The sequence below is a fragment of the Melopsittacus undulatus genome, chromosome Z, assembly GCF_012275295.1.
Source record: "Melopsittacus undulatus isolate bMelUnd1 chromosome Z, bMelUnd1.mat.Z, whole genome shotgun sequence".
NCBI lineage: Eukaryota > Metazoa > Chordata > Aves > Psittaciformes > Psittaculidae > Melopsittacus > Melopsittacus undulatus.
This window is the reverse complement of record NC_047557.1, coordinates 86,080,134-86,104,496: the sequence shown is the minus strand read 5'-3', so window position 1 is coordinate 86,104,496 and position 24,363 is coordinate 86,080,134. Positions and strand designations below refer to the sequence as shown.

At 36.3% G+C, this 24,363-nt stretch overlaps 1 protein-coding gene across 1 annotated transcript in view; it reads left to right on the top strand.

Annotated features, from left to right (window-relative positions):
- Positions 1-24,087, top strand: part of FTO (FTO alpha-ketoglutarate dependent dioxygenase) — a 244,348-nt gene extending 220,261 nt beyond the window's left edge. Inside the window, exon 9 of the mRNA XM_013129797.2 lies at positions 23,937-24,087. Within this exon, the coding sequence (XP_012985251.2) occupies positions 23,937-24,087 (151 nt within the window). The remainder of the gene's footprint in view (positions 1-23,936) is intronic.
- Positions 24,088-24,363: the final 276 nt, after the last annotated feature.

Here is a 24,363-nt window from a genome sequence, read left to right as displayed (position 1 = left end):
TCTCAGCCATTTTGTCTCTTGCCAGACAGTGATGTTTGCATGTAGCATTTCTCCTGTCACTCCATCACTTCAACAAGGAAGTCTGATCAGCACAAGCTCTAAAGTATGTAGTGTTTCTAGTCCTCCTTTCTTGGTGAAAGTGCTGAATGAAATGAATACAAAATAAACTCTTTGATGGATATAAAGTACAGACTAGAACACTGTCTAGCAATTAAGAACCCATTTGAGGGTCTGAGAAATAAATGATTGAGAGAAGGTTAAGAAGAGTGAGTAGTAGATAGAGCTAAAACCAGGTAAGAGATATTAAATGCAACAATGATGAGCAAAACAAGGATGTATTTGTACACCATACAAAAGGATGAAGACAGAAAACTTAGTTGCAGAAGTTACAGCATGTATAGTCTTGTTACAGAAAGACAAAAATGGTGCTTTAATGAGCTGCCTGATGTTGAGATTATTACAGGTGGCCAACCCCCCACCATTTTATAGCAAATCACAAAGAAATTCAAGGGGCAAAAGTGGTCAGGAGCAACAAAGCACTAAGTGTTGAGAACATTTCTGCTGGAATATTAAAAGTAGCAAAAGGTAAGTTGTGTTTGAAGACTGTAAGTGGAGGTGTGCAGACTTTTGAAGGTATGATTTGGAGATCCAAAAAAAAAAAATAAACAGATTAATATTGGGCTGTAACTGACAAAAAAGAAGGGCGTATAAAGTGCCTCTGCAGTCCTTACTACACTCCATAGAATGCTCTCTTTGATGCTCATCTATAAGTTCCTTACTATTTGGCAGATACAGTGAGAAAAGATCAGCAAGCCTTTTAAAATAAACATGTCCACTGTAAGTGAAGTCTTTTTGTTATTTCATATTAGTGTGGGGTCTTGGGGCCTTGGAAGAAAGCATGCACAAATGATATCCATCAGCTTTTTATGGTTGTTATTTTAAATAATTGTAGGGCAGGTGAAAATGGCAAGAAAAATGTCATCCAGATTGGTAAATTGAAGCTAGTTTTATCATGTATGGCAACATAAGCACCCAGAGAAGTTTCCTAACAGATATTAATAATAATCATGCTCTATAGTTTATGTAGCTAGAAGCATTTATTACTAGCAACTTAAGGAGAAGAAAATGAGGCACAATCCAAGCAGCAGTGTGTGTTTTCCTCCCACTTTTATCTTTTGAGCAGTTTTAGTTTAAATTACCAAGGTAAACAACCTGAAGATATACAAAGCTAATTAAAACTAAAAACAAAAACCCTGTTGTTTTACATCTGTTGAGGCTTCAGTACTTATGATAAAGAAAACTGAGCAGTTTGGTAGAGTAAAATATTAAGGCACATTTTTTGGGTGGACCAGAGAATGATTGATGTACTAAAATGTAATAAGGAACTGTGGGAGGCTGGTGAAGAAGCAAGTGTATGAACATGAAAACAGGCATATTTGAGGCCAGAAGAGTTATCAAAAAGGTCAAAGAGATCAGCTAAGTGTCTTCTGGAAGCTCATTCTTTTGGGGTTTGATCTTATGCCAACCAAAAAGAACAGGGAACAAAGAGTTCTAGAATACTTAAGCTGAATTATAGCAATAGACAAAAGATACTGCTGACATAAAATGGAGCAAATTATGAATACAGCTGAGGACCTTTAGGGTTCATAGGGCCTAGCTTTTTTTTTTTTCTGGTCGTTCCTGTAACAAGCAAAATTTTTATTATGGGTCATATATAGTAACTCGTTTTTGCACCAACAATTAATTAAATCCATTATCTGCATTATTATAGGATATATGGAGGGGGGAAATTTATAGAGGGCTTTATAACAGATATGACTTATTTGGTCATTCTAAGACTGGGATCAAATTTGCAAGAAGTATTCTACTCAAATTATTCTACACTGTTGTGCTGTACCCTCTTGAAAGCTGCTTCATATATCCTACCCATTTGTTATAAAATCTTGTTCTTGGCAATATGCTTACTATTTAAGGTTACTTTCATTAATCAGCCATAAGTTAATTTCTTTGCAGCAGAATCTCTGATCTCATTATGTCATTGTTAAAGCTAAAGGCCTCAGGTTGGGTTTTTTTTTCACTTTGATATCACTGTAAAAAGATACTCTTAAGTTAAAGGACTGCTTCTCTGGGGAATTATTTGTTAGTCTTTGAAAAAATGACAGTTTGTGTGATCATAAAGCAATATTCACATTTTTATTTAAAAGTTACAAAAATCAGTGGCTGATGCATCTATAGAATGTGGATCATGTCCTTAAAATAACCTGCGCCTCGTGGATTGCCTTGCAATGGTACATAGAAGAATTATTCTCTCAGGCTACCTGGTCTCATGGCTAAACACACAATCAAGTCAACGATAACATAACAAAATAATTTTTCCTGCCCTGTTACATGCAATTCTGTTTCTAGGTGTTATGTGCATACTTGAGCTAACGCCTATGGCTTTCCGTCTTCAGCTCCTTTCTGATTTTTTTTAGTAGCAGCCAACATGTTTAAAAGTTTATATACTGATCTGTAACTCCTGTCTAGTACATTTGTGCTTCAAGATACTTCTTTTCAGAACAGGCTGATAATTTTTTTTATGTTTTTTTATTTTCTTTTTCCTATTTTAAGATAGATGGCCATTACCAGTACACAGGAGCAACAGTCAAACTTGATATGTTGCATATACTATGAGTTTAATGTTTTTTTCCATTGCACTTCATTTCCCTAATGCTACCTCAGGTATTTCGAGACATATGCATCCCTGTCTTCTGTCTTTTGGAGTTAACTTCAACTGGAGCAATAAAATCCGGGTGCTTTTTAGAGCATTAAATCTGGCGAGTGGAAATTTGTCATGATGTCTGTCAGGACCACCAGGTGTATGTCAGAGAGTGGGAAAGTTGCTCCACAGGTAACTTAAATCTCTGTGAGGAAGCCTAGTACATGAAGAAGCCATTTGTATCCCACTGAGTCCCATAATGCTGAGAACATTGCTGAGATTTACACAAGTCCAATCTGTGCAACTGATAAGATGGCTGCAGCAGGGTAGCAAGCATATGACCTGGATCAGTGTTTCTCATGCCTCAGAGGCTGTGGCACTAGTGGGGGGGTGGATTTTTATTTGTTTTGTTTTTAGCTGGGTCGAAGCTGCATGAAGGATGCATTTTATTAAACTAGGCAGCTGGAAATGAGTTAGTGGAAGAGCTGAGGAAAGTAAGCCACGTTGCCTCTTGGGTATAGAATGGAAACGCTGGGTCAAAGGTAATGTACTGGCAAAGGTCCTGAATGTCTCTTTACGTATCTTAACTTAGGGTTGCCCCAATGCTTTTAGACAAAATTGTTGTCAATGGTATTGATCAGATGTTCTGATCATCTAGTAAGCTTCCTGATGTGTTAAATTTCCTTCTTTCACATAGTGCTAAGTGTGGAAGAAGTATATGTAGCTGCAGAAGTAACTCTCAATGGACACCACCAAAGTATGACTGCTTGCCATCAATTTTGCTGCACATGCCAATTCCCATTAGTCGTCAGTCACTTTTAACACTTTCTAGCAGTTCTCTGTACCCTTACTAGTATACTATGTACTTCTAGAGTTTAAATTTGTTTTTACCAGAAGAGATTATGTAAGAAGTTTCATTTTCATCAGACATTAAAAAAGTATGAATTAAGTCTGTGCTTCGCTTTTAGCATGTATTCTTAAAAATGTATAGTCAAACTCAAAAGTGGGCAAAGAAAATATGGAGCCTTTTAAGTGCGTGTTGGAAGAAAACCTCACTCAAGCTTCTGATTTCTTTCACATAGTTGCTTAATAGTTGTTTTATGAACATACTCTTACTGTGGAAAATGCTGTCAAGTTTTCAATCTACTTTAGCTTGTGCTTTGAAGCAGTTGCAGTGTGGAAGGCAGAGTGTGATTTTCAAGACCTCTTCGTTTTCATTGGTATGCACACATGTACAGTAACAACTTCCAGGTTTCCCATTATCCATCTCCAGGAGCACAGCAGAGCTGTTACTGCAGACAAGATCAGATGTCATTGCTAGTTTTGTCTAAAGGGTTCTGTGCGATGTCCCACCTAATCAGGAGCTTCTCACTTGTTTCCATAATGGAGAATAGTGGTAGGACACCCTGTAAGCCTTGTTGCCCACGAGACAGCACCCAGAAATCCCAACAGTCAAAATAAGGCCTATTGCAGCAAGAAATGGGTTAATGATTGTGTATCTACTTCAGCAAATGCACAGTAAAGAGGTAGATTAGTAGAGATGAAAAATTTATTGCAAAACTGCCACAGTAGTATGAAAACCAAAATGATTTCATTGAGCAGTAGTTCTGTTACCATAATCCTAACAGTAAACTCTGTTACAATAATAATACGAAAAAAAACTAATTGCAGCAAGGACAGGACAAATCTATTTTTAATCCTCGTTGTCATCTCAACTAAATCCAAACCTATTTGTATTAACCTTTGCTGACAGAGTCACATGATGGACATAATTTCTTGTAATTTACCAGCAGTAGATCTAACCTTTCTTCATCAAATATTCATAAAGGCATGATTCTCAATGATTTTCTGTCTCTTTTCATATTTACAGCTTGTTGTCTTCTTCCTTTTTACTATAATTTGAACACAATTGAAGTCAGAAAGAATTAAAGTTAAGTAAGTGGCTACAGTACCTGAAAGCAAAAAATAACTAATTGAAATTTCTTACAAGGAGAGATCATGCTGTACTCTGATGTGACTGCATTAAACAGTCCAAATGTCCTTCTGGGGGAAGGGTGGGGGGTGGACGGAGAAAACAACCCAGATTAAATAGCATCAGTTCTTTTCAGTGGCATAACTGATTAAAGTGTATGTGTGTCATGTATCTGCATAAAAACACACAGAATTGAAAGCATGTAGTTTTAATGGATCCTTGGATAAAGTGTTTGAGTCATGAAATAAAATTCTGTGGGCTTGATTCGTTAATTAGGTGTAAATAAGAATAACCATTGAATTCAATTCAGTTATGCTACTGCAAAACTGATATAAAAGGTTAAAGATAAATCAAATTGATTAGGGCAGTGTAGAACTAGTATGAGACTGAGACTGTGCAGCTTTTTCCATCTAAAAAGTTTAAATCTGAAGTAAAGTTACATGCTAGCTATAGAATGACCTTACTTCTCAGCAGATATTTCAAATAGGGAAATAAGACTCTTAAGGAAATATAGGTATAATGGCAAATATTCAACAGCAATTTGTATACTTAAAGTATTATGTGAGAAATTCTCAGAAATCCTTTAGATTGGTGTATTTGAATATCATATGACTAGGTAATTGTCGTTAATACTCTTTGCATCATGCCGTGAACAGAAACTGTGCCTGTGAGTAGGTCTGATAGACAAATTGGTATCACCGTGCTCGTTCTCTTAGAATAGATTGTGGGTAAGTGGAAGAGATATAAATGATTTAAAATAAACACAGCTTTAAAATGCAATGCTTTTTAATTAAGCATAAAATTCATAGGCTTTTTTTTTTTTAGTGCAGTGCTTTTTAAGGAAGCAAAAAAGGCGATGCTTACTTTGTCTTCATCACTTTGTTGTCCAGTTCTGGGAGCATGCCAGCCAGTAACTGAGCTGCTAGGACCTTGCCTAACATTTTTCAGGTATGGCTGTCATTCTTTTTGTGAGCAATCCCTGCCGTCTAATGTGATGAGCTGCTGAGAGCCGTCAGCTTCCATTTTCATCACTGAGAACTGAATGTTCAGCACCTTCTAGCATTAAATCTCTAGAGAACAGAGGATTCTTGCCACTTCTAAGTAGTGAGAGATCGCTGCAAATTAATGAAGAAAATGTTCTAAAGATACATTTGTCACAACTTTTATTTTTGTGGAAAAGTAGAGAGGGTTCTGTTGTTTATGCCATGTTCCTGTATAGCCGTGAACAGATTAGGATTACTGATGAAAAATACTTGTTTCTTTCCTCAAAACAGTTGTCATCTATAAAGGAGTGGATGAAGAGGCATTAACAGACAGAGCAGTTTCTGAACTTTGAAGGAAGTGTTTTAAAAGCATTTCACCACAGAATTACAGTTCTGGGACTTTTGCAGATATGCTAAGCACACCTGTACTCTGTATTTCCTTTTGCTTTTCAGTGTGCTTTATTTTCTTGGCCTATGGCATTCTTTGTAGGTTTGAATTCTGATTTGAAAGTGCATGTCCTGTTATTGCCAAATTAAAAGACATTATTGGATGGTGAGAAGGAAGGAGTAGTAGGCTGATGGGAAGGAAGCTTGTCCAGTGGGTTAGGCATCATACTAAAATCAGTTCTAAGTTAATTTAGTTCTTGCATAGTTCAAGCACTGATTTCCCATGCATTGAGAGCACATTGTTGTGACACCAGAAGGGAAGTGTGAGATGCTTGGATGGAGCAATGGTGAGGGCATAAAAAGTAACTAAATATGCGCTAGAAGCAAATGAGCTTACAAGTAAATACTATCTATTGAAGCAGTGGATATGCTTTTATTATAACATGAACTCTTCATTTTAAATTTGGTATGTTTAAACTTAGGTGTGGAGCTTTTAAAGATTTTCTTAGCAGAAATCAAATATTGTGGATAAAAGTTCAAGAAAGCTGCCTTAGAGCAAGTTATTAAAAAGGCATAAAAAATTAAGGGAAGCTATTACTTCATTTCAGCTTTGCAGAGAATTAGAGCAAATAGTGGTCCTTTCCAACCCTAAACATTCTATAATTCTGTGATTCTAGCCTTAGTCAAAGAAAAGCACTTTCTTTATCTATAGTAATAAAGAAATTAAAGGGAAATATTCCTGATAAATTTAATATAGTACATTTATTTGTATAGGGATTTAAATAAAACAATTTAATAGTAATTTGTAAAACTGAATTTTCTTTCAGGTGACAGTTTTAAGCATTACAGATAAAATGTTTATACAGTGCATAAGCAGGATAAATGGCATTTTCAGGTCCCTCCTAATATTGTCTGAAATCTCAGCTCGATTACCTCTAGAGGTGTATCCAGCTGAATATTTTAAAGTGGAGACAGCTTTACAGAATAGAAAGCTAAATAGTTAAATATAACTAACATCCTCTCATTAGTTTTTGGTACCATTGTTTATTCTTTAGGCTCATAAGACTGCAGCAACATTAAGTTAACATGAGATGCCCCAGGCCGTACTCAAAGCTGGGGACAGATTCAGGAGTAACACAGAAAGTCCATAAAAGGTTGTGTGGGTTCTCTCACCATTATTCAGAATTCACTTATTTCTCACAAATAAAAAAAATAAAAAGTCCTAAAATAAAACACACTAATTTATTGATTCAGTGTTCCCACAGTTGTAGAATTCTACTTAGAAAATGATGTTAAAAATACTATATTTTTGCTATGACCAACATATGAGGAAAATCACAGGACTTTTCATAGATTCATGGCCAATAAACTTAATATCTTCAAAGGGCTTATGGCAGATACAGATGGAACCAAGTCCTGTTCATTGACCAGTACATGGTATGTAATAAAGAGGATCTGAAACAGAAAAAATGGTTACAACCTAGAGTTTTTACACCACCCGTTTTCCGTAGCACCTTATTTTGTGAGGTTCCCCAAGACCATAAGTTTAATGCAACCTGTTGTTGAGACAGTGAAAAGTTCTCCAGTGTTCTAATGCAGCTAGTTATACAAACTTAAGATATAGAAAGAAAGTGCACTGGGTTCTCATGCATTCATACTGTATGTTATTTGTTTATTGTAGTGAGCTGATTATGTCAAACTGCTTGCTCTTATAGGAATAGGTTGGAGAATTCTGCACAGAGAAAACATGAAGAGCTCTTAATTGTTGCACATATTGAAAGCATGCGTTTAGTTTATCGGTATTCCAAAGAGAGTGCTTAAGACTGTCTGGCATGTAGTTACAGGTTATTTTCAAGAAAACTTAATTCCTGGTGATTTGTTCCTATTGCTTGGTTTATGGCAGTGAAGAGTAATAAGACGAAAGCACCTGTGTCAAAGTTCCATTCTTTTTTAGCTGACTTGAGTCTTGACATAATCTTTGAGTTTAGACTGTCTTTGTATTTAGAGAATTTGTGATTATTGACACAATTGCAATGCTCATGGTCATTCCAGTAGACAGTAGTGAACACTGTACTGTAATTGAAACTAAGTGCATCAAATGAATCTCAGACACTTTAGCTTGTATTACTGTGCATCTAAAAAGCGTGAACACCAAGTTAGCAATCTGCTGTGAAAAACTTGACTTTCCATCAGTCCCTTGGCAAGGGCATGAGGTTACTGGGACTAATCAAGTTGGTCTTCTGAGTAGCTGGTGAGGCCCTGTGGTTTCCCAGGTGACCTTGGTCCTGTAATGCACTGTGAAGGACTGACTTTCTCCATTAATAGTCTGTTTGTGAGAGCTGGAAAGGTGACCTGTAATACAGCTGCTTTTTCCTGATTTTTCCATAATGACATTTTGAACAAGCAGATGATGTCTTTTGATTCAGTGTGACCTTGTGTGTTTTGGCGATTCACAAATGCTTTAAGAGAAACAAAGTAAATGATCAATAAACTCGCTGTTCACTTACATTTTCGTGTCTTGAGTATTCTTCATAAACCATACCACTATATATGAAATTAATTTAATAATTTCATATAGTTTCATATATAGGGATGTAATTTATGTATTAAATATATATGTGTGTGTGTGTATCTTTTGCTCAATCCTCTTTTCAGTTAAACCTATGTATATTTAAAAGTTTAGACTTGTCTGTAACATGTGCAATAGAATAGAGAATATGGATGCTTCTAAAGGTTTTTATTCCCTGCATCAGAGTTTTTCTCTCCATAGTGGTATTGAGTTCAAAGGCTAAGCTGATATTTCTGGGGCTTTGACAATAGAAGTCTTACGTTTTCTTTCATTCTCCTGGAGTATCCATTCCAATTAGAATGTATAATTTTACAGCACGATGTATAACAAGGAATTTTTAAAGTCTTACTCAAAGTAAGCTCATTAAAGAATGGCTGTGTGGAAGTTTGAGCATTATTGTATTTAGGATTTTTATGTCAGCTGTTTTGACTTCTATCACAAGTTACTAAATTTTATCCTTTTATCCCTGCACTAGCTGTGTAACTGCATGGTTTCCAGGCAGGAATATTTTCTTGATTTGAAGATGTCAGAAATGAAGAATATTCTGTTCCGTTAATAGTTTGTCCCAGTGTGTGATTGACTTCACTGTAAAAAAAACAGGCATATTTGAATTTCTCTGGGTCCTTTTTCAAATTCCAGCTTCCTCTGTAAGACAAGAGAGCTCTTTCATACAAGATATTTTCCTTATCTATCAGTTTTAAATCTGATAAGTGAAGCAAATTGAGTTAATTATTATCACCTGTTTTCCACCTGTCTACAGAATCTCTTTTCTCTGTCCTCTTTAATGTACTTCTAAAAAGCTGGAAGCAAATGTTATTCCATGTTCCTCTCCATGTTATTCTATGTTATTTGTCTACCTAGTGAAAACCAGGAGGATTACATACTATGCAGGGAATTCATCTTGGGTTGTCCAGTATAATATCTACATTGTTTTCAGATACATGTGGTTTGAAGCACAAACTCATCAATTTTCAGTCATCTTTCTCCCTGTTATTGCATCCAGTTCTGTAACACATTTGGTCCTGATCACTAAGGGACCTGACAGAGCTAAATCCTGTCCCCACATTTTTTAACTATATCAGTCTCTGTGTTATCTGCAGAAATTGTCAAGTAGCAGATCATTGCCATTTACTTTCAGAATACTGATGAAAATGCGATTATTACTGGACACTGTATTGCTCTCTGGAGGAATCCCTTATGAGGGTCACCATTTAGTAGTCATTTCCCATTGATGTTTATCTTTATGTTACTTGATAGGCATTACTCACTTGTGGTATATGTTCTGTTGACATTCAATGCTACTTGGGAAAAAAAATCATTCACTAGCTAGTGTAAATCAATTCATCCTATTCCTCCATAGTTTCTTCTAGTAACTGAACTTGTAATCTTTAAGAGTCTGTTCAAGATTTATTTTCCAGAAAAAAAAAACATGCTGATTGACATGCTTTATACATTAATATTATCTGTCAAATGAATTCTGTACCAACTTTTCTGTTGACTGATATGCAACATGGCCTATAGATACCGGAATCACTCTATTTCCTTTCTCATGACTATAACAGTCTTTGTAATTTCCAGAATTCAAATAAACATTACTGGGCCACAGAGTTCTTCAGTCTTTTACAAGTGCACAGCATAGTGCCAGACTTAAACATCTCAAAGAAGGCTGGCTATATGCAGAATGGAATCTGTTCTTTTTGTGTGCGTTCTTGAGCAAGTTGAATAAAAGATGGGTCTGAACACTGCTAACAGCTTCTTGGCACAGTTCTAGCTGACTTCTACCAAAAGGGTTTTTTACATCAGTAGCCGATTATTCAATTATGAAAATACAGAGATGCATAGAATAGCATCCTTTGTTGTTTCTGAGTCAAAAAATTGAAAAGGCAGACTGGCAGACTAATATTTTAAGCACTGAAGTTTTCATAATGCAAAGATGTTCTCTTCAATGTATTCCAAATCTTCTAATTAGAAAGATTACAAATATTTGTATCAAATTGGTACCTGATTTAAATTATCAGGCAAATGTAAAGGAGCAGTATTTTTCTAATATTTTGTCAGGAGGAAAAAGAAAAAAGAGGGGAAAGAAGTGCATGTAGCTGTCTCTGAGTACTTGAAAAGAGCCTGTGCTTACAGTGTGATTTCACCAGTGTTTCCCTCTGGTTACCCAGAAACACCAACAATAAGTAAACTGAGCCTGGCAAAATCGTTAAGGTTTGGAAAGGGAAGATCAAATGGGTATCTCTTAGCAGAAAGTAGCTACGCCAGGCCTATCATTGTTAGGGCATTTAAGCAGAGAAAAAGGTGAATGCATACTTTGTATTTTAGATTAATATACTAATGATGATATATGAAAAAGTGAAGCAAGTAGGAGGGATACTAGGTGTGTTGCATGCTCAGGAAAGTCATGTTTCTTGTAACAGAGGAAGAGAAGAAATTTCATCAGTTCACTGAAAGGTATGACTAGCATAGCTCAGCTGGCAAGCAATAAACTAGGAAAAACTGAATGTAAAATAAAACATTCATAGACAAAATAAAACATATGGAAGGCCAAGGCCATCCACAGTTCATAAAGTTTAAATAACTGTTCTTCAGCAGACACAGAATGAAGACAAAACAGTAAGTCTCTTGTGAGAGCAATGCAATAGATTCTTTCCTATGAATCTGTACTAAATACAGAGGGGTAGACAACTTATGGCACCCAGCAAGAGAAGGTTTCTGTTTCTTTGGGCTCAAAAAATGACACCATTATCCACAGAATTTGAACTTAAAAATGTGGTAACTAGGTAGGTTATTTTGCAGAAATCCCTGAAAAGTGCTCCTGGTTCATTATTGTAGTTCCGCATCACTCAATGTAACACATGGAAGATTCATGCTCATTGCGTAATGAATTAGAGAGAACAGTTCAGTGTGATATAGGGAGTAGGGACTCAATATGATGATAGGTACTAGGATAGGGATAGAATGGCTACCTCAAGTTCTTAAGAAAAGTTACAGTTAATCACGTCTATGTATATTGAGCACTGATGTGGAGATCATCTCTAAGTGAAGATCATCTACACTGTGAAGCTTTCAAGCCTATGCTGAACTTGAAATACATTTAAAAGTTCCACTAAGCTAAATGAGATTTAAATATGTTACTATGCATTTTACTCAGATCTGATAGAGGATTAAATCTGGTCCTTGATTAAAAAATATAACAGGTCTTCAGAATTCTGATGTGATGTTTTAAGAGGAATTCTATAACTGAATAATGTGACAGTAGCATTGCCAGTTTATCAGCACAGATGTCAGCTTCTTTAACTAACACAAATCAGGTTTTGTAGTATTTTTATAATAAAGAATTAATCAAGGAAAAGTACATAGGTCTTTGAGCATGAATTTGAATTGTGCCTTGCAAATACTAACAAAATAACACATCTGAACTGCTCTTAAGGCATTGGCACCATATATTTTATTATCATTAGAGTGTTCCCTATGGCAATAACTTCACCCAAGAAGAATTTCAAGAGTAGTTGCGTTATCTATTGAAAAGCAATTTTTTACTTTCTGTTGAGGCAAGATAGTTTTACGAATAACTCAAGTTTACTCCGAAGGCCATTTCAATCGTCCGTAGATCTTATGATATTATGTTACCTTCTTTTGTTTGAAATTCACAGCATAAGAAAGAGAAAGAATGACATAAATTGGATGTTAGAAGAGTTCTGAAGATAGACATCAGAAGAATTCAAGAGTAAGAAAAGAACTCAGCATTATTTGTTATTTTCCATCCTAAAGTAAAAAGAGAACAAAGCATCAAAAGCATCAGTAGTGAGAGGTAGCTCAAAGCCAGAACTATATATCACAGCATATAAAACAAGTGAGTTGGCACCACTAAAAGGTCTAAAGTCTTAGTCTGTAGTTTAAAGTCGTAGATATTGCAGTCAGAAAGATCCCTTACACCATGGAAAATAATATGAAAAGCTATATACATTTGTTGCAATAGATGTTTTAGATTTTACCTATTGGTAGCATTTTGGTACTCACTTGGCTGAATAAGTCTTTCTGGTGCTGAGAATTCAAGACCACTGATGGAATCTTACGGATCAGGGTCTTGCACTCTTTTTAAATACTCATGGAAATAATGTCTGTGAAAGTAGTGCAGAATCTGATGTTTGTGATTTAGTGTGTGTGTTTAGACCGATTGCAGTCATATTCTGTGAAGGAAGGTGCATCCCTCTCTAATTTTACATTAATTCAGGCTTTGCTGGAATTTTAATTGGCATTAAAAATATTGCAGAGTTACATTAATTGCAAAATGTGGAGGTATAGTGATGCTGAACTGTAACACAGAATTTCTTCCCTTAATGAAATTGAAAATAAGAAATGCATTTATTCACATTGTATTTTGGCAATGCTAATTATTTACAAGTTAAAATAGAAGAGGGTATTTAATACCTATATATAACGTTTTCAGTTATTTGAAACGGAAAGGATAAATAGAAAAAATTCTGAGGTCTTGTTTGGTAATGAGAAAGATTACTCCACTTACAGAAATACAGAAGCATATTTAGCATATTGTTGCCATATGATTTTTATTTGTGCCTGTATATATGTGTATAGGTAGATAGATAGATATGTTAGACTGTAGCATTTCCTGGGACATCAAGTCTATTTCTCTGCCAGCACTGGAATTCAGCAGCCATGGAGAAATTCTGCAGTTATTGAAATGTGACGAGTTACATGAGGCTTTCTTCTTTTATTCCTAAACTTCTTTTTCCTCTCTTTGAGACTCCTGGCCTTTCTTGTATCTGTTTTTCTCATTTCCCTATTATTTGTTCTCTCCTGCTTCTGTCTGACCTCTTGTTGACCTAAAGGAAACTGTGTTTTAGTCCACAGGATTGCATTGCTCTTATAGTATTAGTTTCAATATATGTCATAAACATTCTGGTTGCAGGCTACAGCCGAGGTGCACAACACAGGGAAGACAATGTAGTTCTGCAGCACAATAAACCTTTTTTTTGTTCCCTAAGCCACATAGGAGTTCAAGGCCGTATCTCTTGCTAGAAAATGGGCTGTAAGCTCCTCTTATATAGATGTGTGAGTATATATTTATCCATGTTTCCAGGGAAAGATATATATATGTACACATATGTATGCATCCCACAGGTTATAGTGATAAGCAAGATCTTAATTTAAGTATGCAAATAAAGATAGTCTTGTGGTTGGTTGGCTTTCCTGGTCTCTCATAGTTTTCTTTTGGCTAATGAAATGTGCAAATGCGCTGGAATGGACCAAAGCTAATGAGACCTGCATTTCAGTAACAGTCCCAGAGCAGCTAGACAGTATGGCTCCTGGGACAAGACCTCTGTTTTGTGTCCTAAGAAACATCAACAAAGGACAGTATCATGTAAAATCATACGCAGAGTCCTTCTTGCACAGCAGTTACTGGAAATATCTAAGTTTGTGATTCAATTCTGCTCCTCAGTGCTGCTCCTTTGGTCCTGATGGAAGCTGTAGGATTTTGAGGATGGGTTGTGTTAGCAGCTTGCAGCACTTCAGAAGAAAGCACTTTGGCCTGAAAGGATTACATAGCTTTGATGCTGAAAAGATATCTCCCATTTCTGCCCAGTCTGACTTAAGGATCAAATTATATGGTTACTGATAATTGCATTCAGTCATGTTTCTATTGATTTAATTTTCACACATAACAGATAGGATTTTGTCATACAGCGGTTGATTTTTAATCCTGTGAAAAGTTGTCTTATGGAAAAACATACAAGAAAACACTCAACAAGAAAAATGCTTCAGCTTTCTTGCAGAAGTCCAGAGCCAGCAAACCCTGAAGTTCTTTGGAAAATGGGATTCCTTACTTTAAATGACAGGGCAGTAAAGGGGAGGGTCCTCATCCTGCAGTGTCATCTAAAACCACCCAAAGTTTACATTTCTCCTTGATTATATGACATCTACATAAAAGGAGTACCAGAGATAAAGTGAAACAGGACATGATGCTGGAAACATCATTAACTTTTCACTGGCATTCTTTTTAAAAATACAGCATCTTTTGAAAAATGTGCCATATGCATGGCTCAGTCCCAGTTCTTCCAGGAGTCTAATATTGGCAAGGGAGGGCATCTGTAGTCCCCTGGGATGCAGGCTGTGGAAATTTCCTTTTTTCCTCTTTGTTTTTTTTTTATTTCTATTTCCTTTTCCTTTCTTTTTCTCAGTCATTTAACACTTCTCTGCACAACAGAGGGGAGCATCTGGCCCCAAGTAAACACCCAATAAAATAAGTGGGGGAAGTTCACAGCTCCCTTGGTGCTATTGCGTCTGTCTGTCTGGTTGTGGACTCAACAAGATAACAATGCATCAATTTACATTGTCCAGGCTATCTTCACAAGCAGAAGTGCTTTAAACCTTTTTTTAATAGAAGCTTAGATTCTGGAGAATACTGTAAAATCTCTCCAAAGGCTCCAAATCAGCAATTCCATCTGTGTTTCTGCAAATGTAGAGGAACAATGCCCCAGCTGATTGTGCAAACAAAATGAAAATAGTTATTTTAAAAGTGCATAAAATCAATACTTTGGGGAAAACAAGTCAGCTGTGTTTATACTCAGTGTATAGCGTTTCTTTGTCTGAAAAAAATCATAGGAAAGCAAGAATGGTAAGTGAAGTAAAACAGCTGATCATACAGTGCAATGGAAGGGAATGGAACATCAGATGCCTCAGCAAAGGCTTAGAGCATTTTAGGTTCCTTTTGAGAGAATATAAATTGTATTGAGGTTTATATATTTCTGTGTTGTTTGAAGTCAAACCCAAATATTCCCAGCACAGAGGGAATAACTCACATCCCATTGCTGATCATGAAAATTATATAACTATATCTATTCTGTGGTGCTGAAAATTTCCTCCTAAATGCTGCCTTTTTTGGACTGATAGGATTTTTTGGTGGTATGAAGGGCTGTGTATATAAATATGTATGAATGTGTTTCTCATACTGTCAGGATACATTGGTTGTATACATATTATTATTGTAAAAACAGGAAACAAAAACATCTGAGAAACAGGGCGGAAAGCGAACAGTTTGTAGACCTATAGGTTAAATTGTATTAAACTTCATCTTTCAGCAAATTCTGTGTTATTTATTCAGTTTTTCTCTGGGGGTTTCCCTACCCCTTACATGTTATAGAGAGCAGTGATGTTTCTTAATTAAAAAAAGTCAAACAGACATGGAATGGAGGGTGCCCCACACAGCCATTCTCTGGTGGGAATAGGAGGTACACTGATTTTCTCATGGGCAGATTCTAGGCCTGTTGGACAGAGGCCGCAAAGGAGAGGAAAAGCTCTGTCTGGGGAAGTCAAGTTTGCATCACGCATCTGATGCCAGCACTGTTCGTAGTGGTATTACAGTTGCTGCAGTACCATTTTCTAGGTCTTGTCCTTTGGTAGGGTGGAGTTGGTGGATGTGGTGAGAAAGGTCAATGATAATCTCATCAGAAGTATCTTTTGGGTAGATTTCTGTTTATTAATTCACTCACACTAAAGGTGAATATATTAGAGAAAGGAGCTTCTTGTGTCCTCTTCCATTCTTTCTGCCCAGAGCTGGAATATCTCTGGGGTTTTGGGGCTTTGTCTTACAATCCTCACTCTGTAGCTGAAGATACTGTGCAGCAAATCTTTATCCTTTCCCACAGTTTGTTAGCTTAATTGCTTAGAAAGACTGAAATGTTTTTGCAGATTTTAATTAATATTGAAGCAAAGAAAAAAAACCCCTGATTTTTTTTTCTCTACAGTTAAAGCAAAGCAAAACATTCTTTAAAAACTAATTTTTGAGATTTTCATTTACTTCTACAAGTACATGTTAAACGCGCTGGTGCACCACTTGAAAACTCTTAGCAGCTGGACTCCACCAGTGCTTTGGTTGCTGTTATTTCAACATTTGAAAAGTATTAACAATTTAAGTTTTTCTCTTACCTGATTTACAATTTGAGTAATGACAGCAACCCTGGCATTTTGAAGGTCATGGAACTATCACTTAAACCTTTTCAGAGTCAGCTTCATTGATCTTTCTCCTGCCTCTCCATGGAACACCAAAATGCACTAGGCAGGCCAGTGTTAAAAGATGGGCGCTGCCATAGATTCACTTTGTAGAAGTACACACAAGGATAACACTGGCTGTTTCCAGGGTATTGTGCTGTGTCACCAGTGATGCCTCAGGATATTTTAGCAGCCCCACATTTCCAGGGAATGGCTGACTTTGGAGGCATAAAGCTCTTGGATTAGTGACTGTAAACTTTGATTCTGTACAAAGAGACAAATGACACAAGTCATTATCAGCTTTTGAAAGAAGACAGGAAAGATCTTCTAACATGCCATCATGTGTATTTTTACTTGCATATTTTGCAGCTGATACGTGTTTTTTTGTTGGATTAAAATTTAACTGATATTGCCTCCATCCCTTCGTAAATCATAGAATCTGGCATTCTGTTTTCAAGCTTCTAATCTAGAAACAAGCTCATTTTGTCCCTTCTATAAATGCAGTCCCAGTCTCAGCCCTTACTTGTGACTGGGCACACTGTAGTTACAGCACATGAAAGAACATCAGCAGTGACTTAATGTTAAGTGGGGCAGGCTCCTTGGGAATACACTGGGGATCAGATGTTCAAAAGAATGAAGCACTCTGCTCTCTTTCCATCTGGCCACTTCATTTCACTGCCAGTCTGGGACAAGTACTTCTGAAATCATGTTTGTAAACTCAAATATTGATGTAATTTGTTTTGTTCTTAAAAGGCAGAGTAAACCTGGTTTTAGTTGTGCAGTCACACTAGGGACAAGCATGGAACAACTGAAAGGGATACTCTCTGTCAAGGTTCATAACTTTGTGATTGGTTAATTAAAAAAGATAAGAATATATTTGGATTAAGAGTTAGATTGGATGCACTAACTTCAGAGATTCCACTTTGGGCATGGAAAAAAAAATAGGATTCTGTTGGTGATGAAGATAAAGAATCTGCAGCCATATAAAGGAAACATTTTTCATGCTGTTACATTTCAATATATTTACGTTTTCTCTGTCCTTTGGGTTTTTTTCAGTAAACTGTATTTACGGTACAAATTATGGCAGTTAATCATAATACCAAGTGAAGGATTTGTAAATATTGTCTTGAGTATGTTTTACAGAGTTAAAAAAAGAGATCAGAAAACATTCCAGCCTTACCTGTATTACACTCAGTCATTAACTAACCACCATTTTCCAGACTTTGTTGAAACCCCTCAATTTTGGTGAAGTTCCAGTTGAAATACTGATTTTTATATATATTATATCCTGTTTCATGTCTTGGATTAGTTCTCCAGAAGAAATATTCTCAGGAGAGCATAGGAATGCTTCCCTCTGATACAGCTGTGCCAGGCTAGAGTTCTATCCATGCCAATGATGGCACCGGTGACATAATGACTGCTGCATGTTTGGCTTCCAGTGGAAGAGTTGCAATTTCTTCAACTGTGTCTGATTTCATTGTTCAAGAACAATGTGTCCTTTCTCTCCAGTGGCAAGGAAAACTGCCTTCCACCTCCAGGAAAGCAGCCTTCTGTTTTGCATGTTTCTGCAGTTATCTCAGCTTTGTACTGAGCTCTGGAATTTGGCTATGGGTACACTAAAGCTCTAGTGGGGTTGCCTGAGATATGACATTTATAATCGCCCTTACCATTTGACCCCTGTATTGTTCCATGGGGCAAGGTGGGAGCAATGGAGGCTTCATGTGACCCCCTCCAATGACTGATGTCAGAGGTCAGCAGTTCCTCACTGGTTGGCTAGCAGAATATCCTATTCATCACCACTGGTATGTGATGGACATGCTAACAAGTAGATCCAGTCATAATGTTGGTCTCAGCAGTCTACTTGATAAACTTAAACCTTAATCAGTGGTTGGAATTTTTCACTTGTTGCTAGCTACTGTGACCAAGCAAATGCCTGGTTTAGAAGTAAATTTAAAATTAGGCATATGGTAATTTCTGAAATAGCTAATGCTGGAATGGGCACTCAATTGAAAAGCAGCTGCTTTTCAGATTTCTCTCCTCATTCTGTTTTATAATGAATTACATTTATCCTTTCCATCTTTTAATTTCTCAGGAAGAGAAATGAAAGTTCATTTCTTCAAATAACAAAGGTGACTTTTTCAATTCTTTTTAAGGACTTTATCTCAATCCTATCCATGTCCAAAAGGGAAGAAGAATATGTATTTACAGCATCAATTTGAATTTTCACTTTAGACTTTTTCTGTGCTTTACTGAGAAATTCAGTTTGATAAAACATATTTTTTCTTTTTGTGGCAACTTTGAAGTTACAGAATATCACATCTTGTTACTCCACATTGTATTAGCTGACTTACAATTGCCAATAATATAACCATTGTTATAAATGGCTAAAACATTTGAATTCAGTATCCCTTGCTAAATTTCACTTTGAGGAACTGTATTCAGCCTTTTTCATTCCTCCCATAGTTTCTTTTGGATGGTTTTTATTATTATGCTTTCTAGCTGATGTCTATTGTGATTGATTTCTGGAAAAGCAGTTGAAATCTTGGCCTTGTTGAAATCACTAGAAGTTTCATCTTTGACTTAAGTGGTATCAGGTTTTAATTGTGATGCATTAAGCAGCCAAAGTAAATTTGTCATACCTGTCAACAGGGTATGCTATTAGAAAAAGAAAACTCAAGGTTAACTAATTTGAGTAATTGTATGTATGTATTTTATGTAATCTCATATTTTCTCTGTGCTTTGCATGACAGTTCAGATAGCTGAGAACACACTGTGTTCTTTTGCATATGCTCTGGCACCTAAGAATGTTGTTTTGAAATGGCATAGGATAATCCTAAAACTGGGATTAGAGTAACTGTATATAGTTTGCATAGTAATTTCCAGGCAGAGGAAAGGTTTGAAGGACAGGGATGAAAAATTCCAAACCTGCAAGCAAAGCTCTGTGTACCAGTTACCTGTGCTATTGGGATATGTGTTCACTCAGCACAGCTATGTTGGAACAGTAATAAATAAACCATATTTGATCAGGCCCACATTTGCAAAGTTGTGAATATTAAGAATGGAAGATTCCATCTAGAGAAGCTACTGCTGTTATCAAAACATCAGGTTAGCAGTATTGTATCCTAATAACCAGTGTCAGTATGGGTTTAATGAATGCACTTGTCTTAGTAGGGTCATCTGAACACTGTTCTTACCTGGGATATTGATTTAAAAGGTACTGTGAAGTGGTGAACCACAGCTCAGTAACTCCTTTATCCCAGCATGAATGGAGAGAGGAAATAACTCGCATGTAAAATGTAATTTCGGGAATGATGGAGTAGCATGTATGGGTGGGTGCATACTTTTACGAATGCAGAGCAAATATCCCTTCCTCTTTTTCTGACCATACTAGTACATATGGAAGATGGCCAGACCCACGTTTCTTGACTTACCTTATGAATGTCCACATGTTCTGCATCAGTGTTTGAACTGCCAGGGGTAGGCAGCTAAATTAGTACCATCTAGGAAACAGGACTGTTCATATCATCTCCTCACTCTTTTGCACCTCTGCCACAAATTGACCTTTATTGATCTGATTTGACTACCTCTGCGAAGCAAACACTCAAGCACTGTGATACAATCCAGGGACCCTAATTCACAGTACCTTATATAGGTTCCTAGCTAATAATTCTTATTTGCATTAATCACATTCATCAGCAGAACCTGTGACCACCTCCTGGCTTATATGCAGTCTTGTTTCTGACAATGGACCAAAAAGGTATCTATTTTGAAAAAAGAGTGTTTTAGGTATATTGATACTTGATACTTAATAGTTGCAAAACTTAACTGGTTAAAACAACGACTGTTTTCCAAATCAATGGCTCACGCATTACTGTAAAATATATCGATTAAAAAACAAAGCAAAATGTTAGTCATTTAGTCAGTAGAGTGATGCAATACTGAAATAAATTTATCCTTTGACTTTTGCATTAACCTTTTATTGACTGCTTGCATACTCATAATTAACACACACTTTAGCTAGCTTGGTTAATTTTAGCATTGTGATCAGTGTCCTCTAATGTAGCTGACACCCTGATCATCAAAATGTCAGTGCAGCCTAGGAGACCTTACCCAGGCAACTGTCTGTCCCAGTGAATGTGCACCTGCCCGTGGGGAAAATAGCCACCTTCCAAGGGGAAGCATCATGTATTGTTATACAGGTAGTCATTCCAATGTTTGTAATGACTTAGGTGAATTTAAATTAATATGTAGCTGTTGGTAAATATTAATGCTCAAAGTTCATTTGATGAAAGGAGACAACAGAAAATGTGTGAAGTTGACAAGGGAGAGGTGGTGAGAATATGAACTACAGCAATAACTAAATGGTCCTTAAAAATGGGCTTTTTTCACAGAAATTGGCCCATTGTTTTAGCAAGAAAGTAGGGACCATGGAGTTTCATGCATTCTGCATATCTTTAGACAAATAATCTTTTCTGTACTGTATTGGTGAACGTGTGTTTTTATCAGGGTGTTGGAGGAAAATTGCTCTGAAATATATCATGGGAGTTTTTTTATTCTCCTGCTGCAAATAAGGTATGAAAGATGCCTCTTGATTTGGGATCTGTCTGTCAGAGCATGTGTTATTCCCATTCTTAACACATTTTCTGCATGTGATACACACAGATTAGACCTACTCTCTTTTGGAGATTTGACTTTGTTAAATAACAGTTTTTAATTGATAAATAATATTTTAATTAACGTACAATATTCTAAATCTTGATACTTTCCCACTACCATCATACTTCAGTGTTTGTAGTATTTCCATTGTTCTTGGAGCTTCATAAGTTCTTTGGTATCTGGGAAAAGAAGAAATTTCTTTTTAATCTGTGTTATCATTGCTACTTACTTATGTTAGCTGTCTTGTCCCAGATACAAAGGAATTTGAAATAATTCTGTGCAGTTATTTAAGTGCCTTAGATTGCTCTGCATCAGTTAAAAATGGTGCTGCTATCCTTCTGCAGGACCTTCAGGTCTGTTACTCTGCTACAAATTAAAGACCATTGTAGAAACAGTTTCTCTGACAGAAATTTATTAAAATCAATAGTAATACACTCATCTGGAAAGGACTGCTTTTGCACCCTGATTCTCTCTCACACACATATGCTATTAACAACACATTTTTCACTGAAAGGAAAAACATACCAGCTTTTAGCTTCTTCACCATTTCAGAGCTCTTTTCATTACTATTCATGTCTCTTTTGAGTTTCTCTCTCACAAATGGATTGAACAGCTTTTCCCTCACGTGTGGTGTTCAGGCATTTGGGTGGCTGTAACTGTGGCAGCAGTCACAATGGTGGTGTGACTGGACATCCCATGAGCAGCTATTCTTAGTTTTGCAGACCACATAACACGTCTGCAGTGTTTACTGGCTGAGCTTCTTGATTTGTCATCTGCAATATTCTCTACATGGTTAATTTATCCACTTTGAGATTGAAATGCTTAAACTGGAATATCTTATACTACCCAGTAAATTGAGCATATTATTTTGTGCCAAGAGAGAAAATAAAGCAAGATTTTAAAAGCCTTACAGAGTTATGCTGTAATTAGTTTCAGCTTCCTCTGCATATTAATTTTCTCCTGTTCCTGTCTATAATTTGGAAAGTGTTTTCAGAACATGCTGGTACAATCAGTTACGTACCTCTCAGAACTCATACACTAAACTGCATTTGCTCTAACAACTATTATAAAGCAGCCAGCAAAACAAATCCTCTGTTATTCTGTACAGTGCAGCTTATCAATGCAAACAGTTTAATATTTATGCTAAGAGGATTGTCACAAGTAGCTTCTGTTCCTTTAATTCTTGTTTTAAATAAATAATGAGAACATTTAAACACATTACTCTTCCCAGGGCCCTGAGGTCAGCTAATCTTATTATTTATGAAGTGATGTGCTACATAATAGTACTTAGTGCATGTTAACAGATGCTATTATCAGGGGCTGATGCAGAGAGCTGAAGATATATTGGAATGTTATGTGTTAATACTGTCCTTGTAGTGTAATGTACGATGGATTGAGTGCCCAGGATGCTGGTGTGGCAATTAACCACACACCAACATGGGTGTAAAGCTGAAGTATGTTTTCTCATAGGGATTACACTGCCATTAATAATTCCCAAGAGAAGAAGACATCTTTCATTTGGAAACAACCTCTTCCAGAAGGCTGACAGTGTAGACAAGGAAGTTGCATGTGTCAATGTTTCTAGAGTTCATTTTGCAGAGATGAAAGACATATATATGTTTAAAACAACTTCAGAATTTGTACCAAAATTACATGCTTTGTAGAACACAAATTTAAAAAAATGTCTTTCAAAAGGCAAAAATGTGTTTCTACAATTTGCTAGTTATCTCTTTGAAGAATTACATAGACCTGTAGTATATGCCAAAATTATAGTGACGTTTAGCATTTTTCTGTGTCTTGCCCTATTGCAAGCATTAACTAATTAATCAGCAACCTGCAGATTGTTTAAGAGGAGGAGAAAAGAGAGGGGCAGAAATCCTCCTTGAACAGTGACAGTTTTTTGGATGCAGCATGTTGTATTATAGTGTAATCTTAAGAGATGTGATGGTTGCCACTTACAAAACTTTCTTCTGCAGGCTGCAGTTCAGTTGAATAGACTTCAGTAGTATTGATGAATAATCCATTTAATAAAAAACACTGTAATTTAAACATCTTCTCTGGAGACTACCATACACTAACCTCTTAATTTAATTTTATTGAAGTTTTGCCCACCTATTCATCATTGGAAGTTGTTATTAACCGCCATTTCCATTTATCTTTATAGAATTTTCTCGTTTTATATTGCCTTTTTCAGAGCTAAGCAGGTTGATACACTTGTAAATCTCCAGAATCTACAAAGCTAGTCTGGCTTCTGTAATATTGTTTAATCTATCCCCCCTGACCTTAATGCAGTAAATTCAGTTTAATCTTTCTCAATAATCTAGTAATACATTGGAAACTGGCAAACATTTAAATCTGATAATGGTTTAATCACATACTTTAAATAACAGCTGAGATAATGAAAAAATAATTCACCATATAAAGGTACACTAACTGAGTTTTCTCTGTGATTGGCTTTTTGAGAAATCCCTATAGAAAATACAAAGCCTACAACAGAAATCCACTGGAAATGAACAATCCATTTGGTCAGAAGATGTGGTATTTCTTTTTTATTATCATCTTTCTCTTTGAATTAATGCACAAATGTATCCTCGCTGAGTATTCAGTTTCTTTATACAATTTTACTTAAGTAGTTCATCTGTTTACCTTTCATTTCAGGTGCCAGTCAGAAGCAGCCGAGAGCTTGCCAGAAGACCAGAAACCAGAATGCCACCCCTTCTGGACAGATGATGAATGTAATATGTCTCTGCCATATGATCTTGAAGAAGTAATTGCTGATCTACAAAATCTTGTTCAGTGGGTAGAATAACAAGTGACCTTCTAGCCTAGAATTATTGATGCTCATCATTTTCATTTTATCATAAATCTTTTTAGCCTTGATGATTCCTTGACCATGCCATGTGTGTCAACTCAGAGTTTATCAGTCTTCCCACCGTACCTTAGGTACTGTCTTGTAATAAAGACGAGGCCCCAGATCTACAGAAATGGGCAGCTTTAAGACCTGTCATCCAGAACACCAGCCTCAGTTCTCTTCTCCACTCTTAATTCCCATTGACCCTACAGCTCATGGATATCCATGTTTATA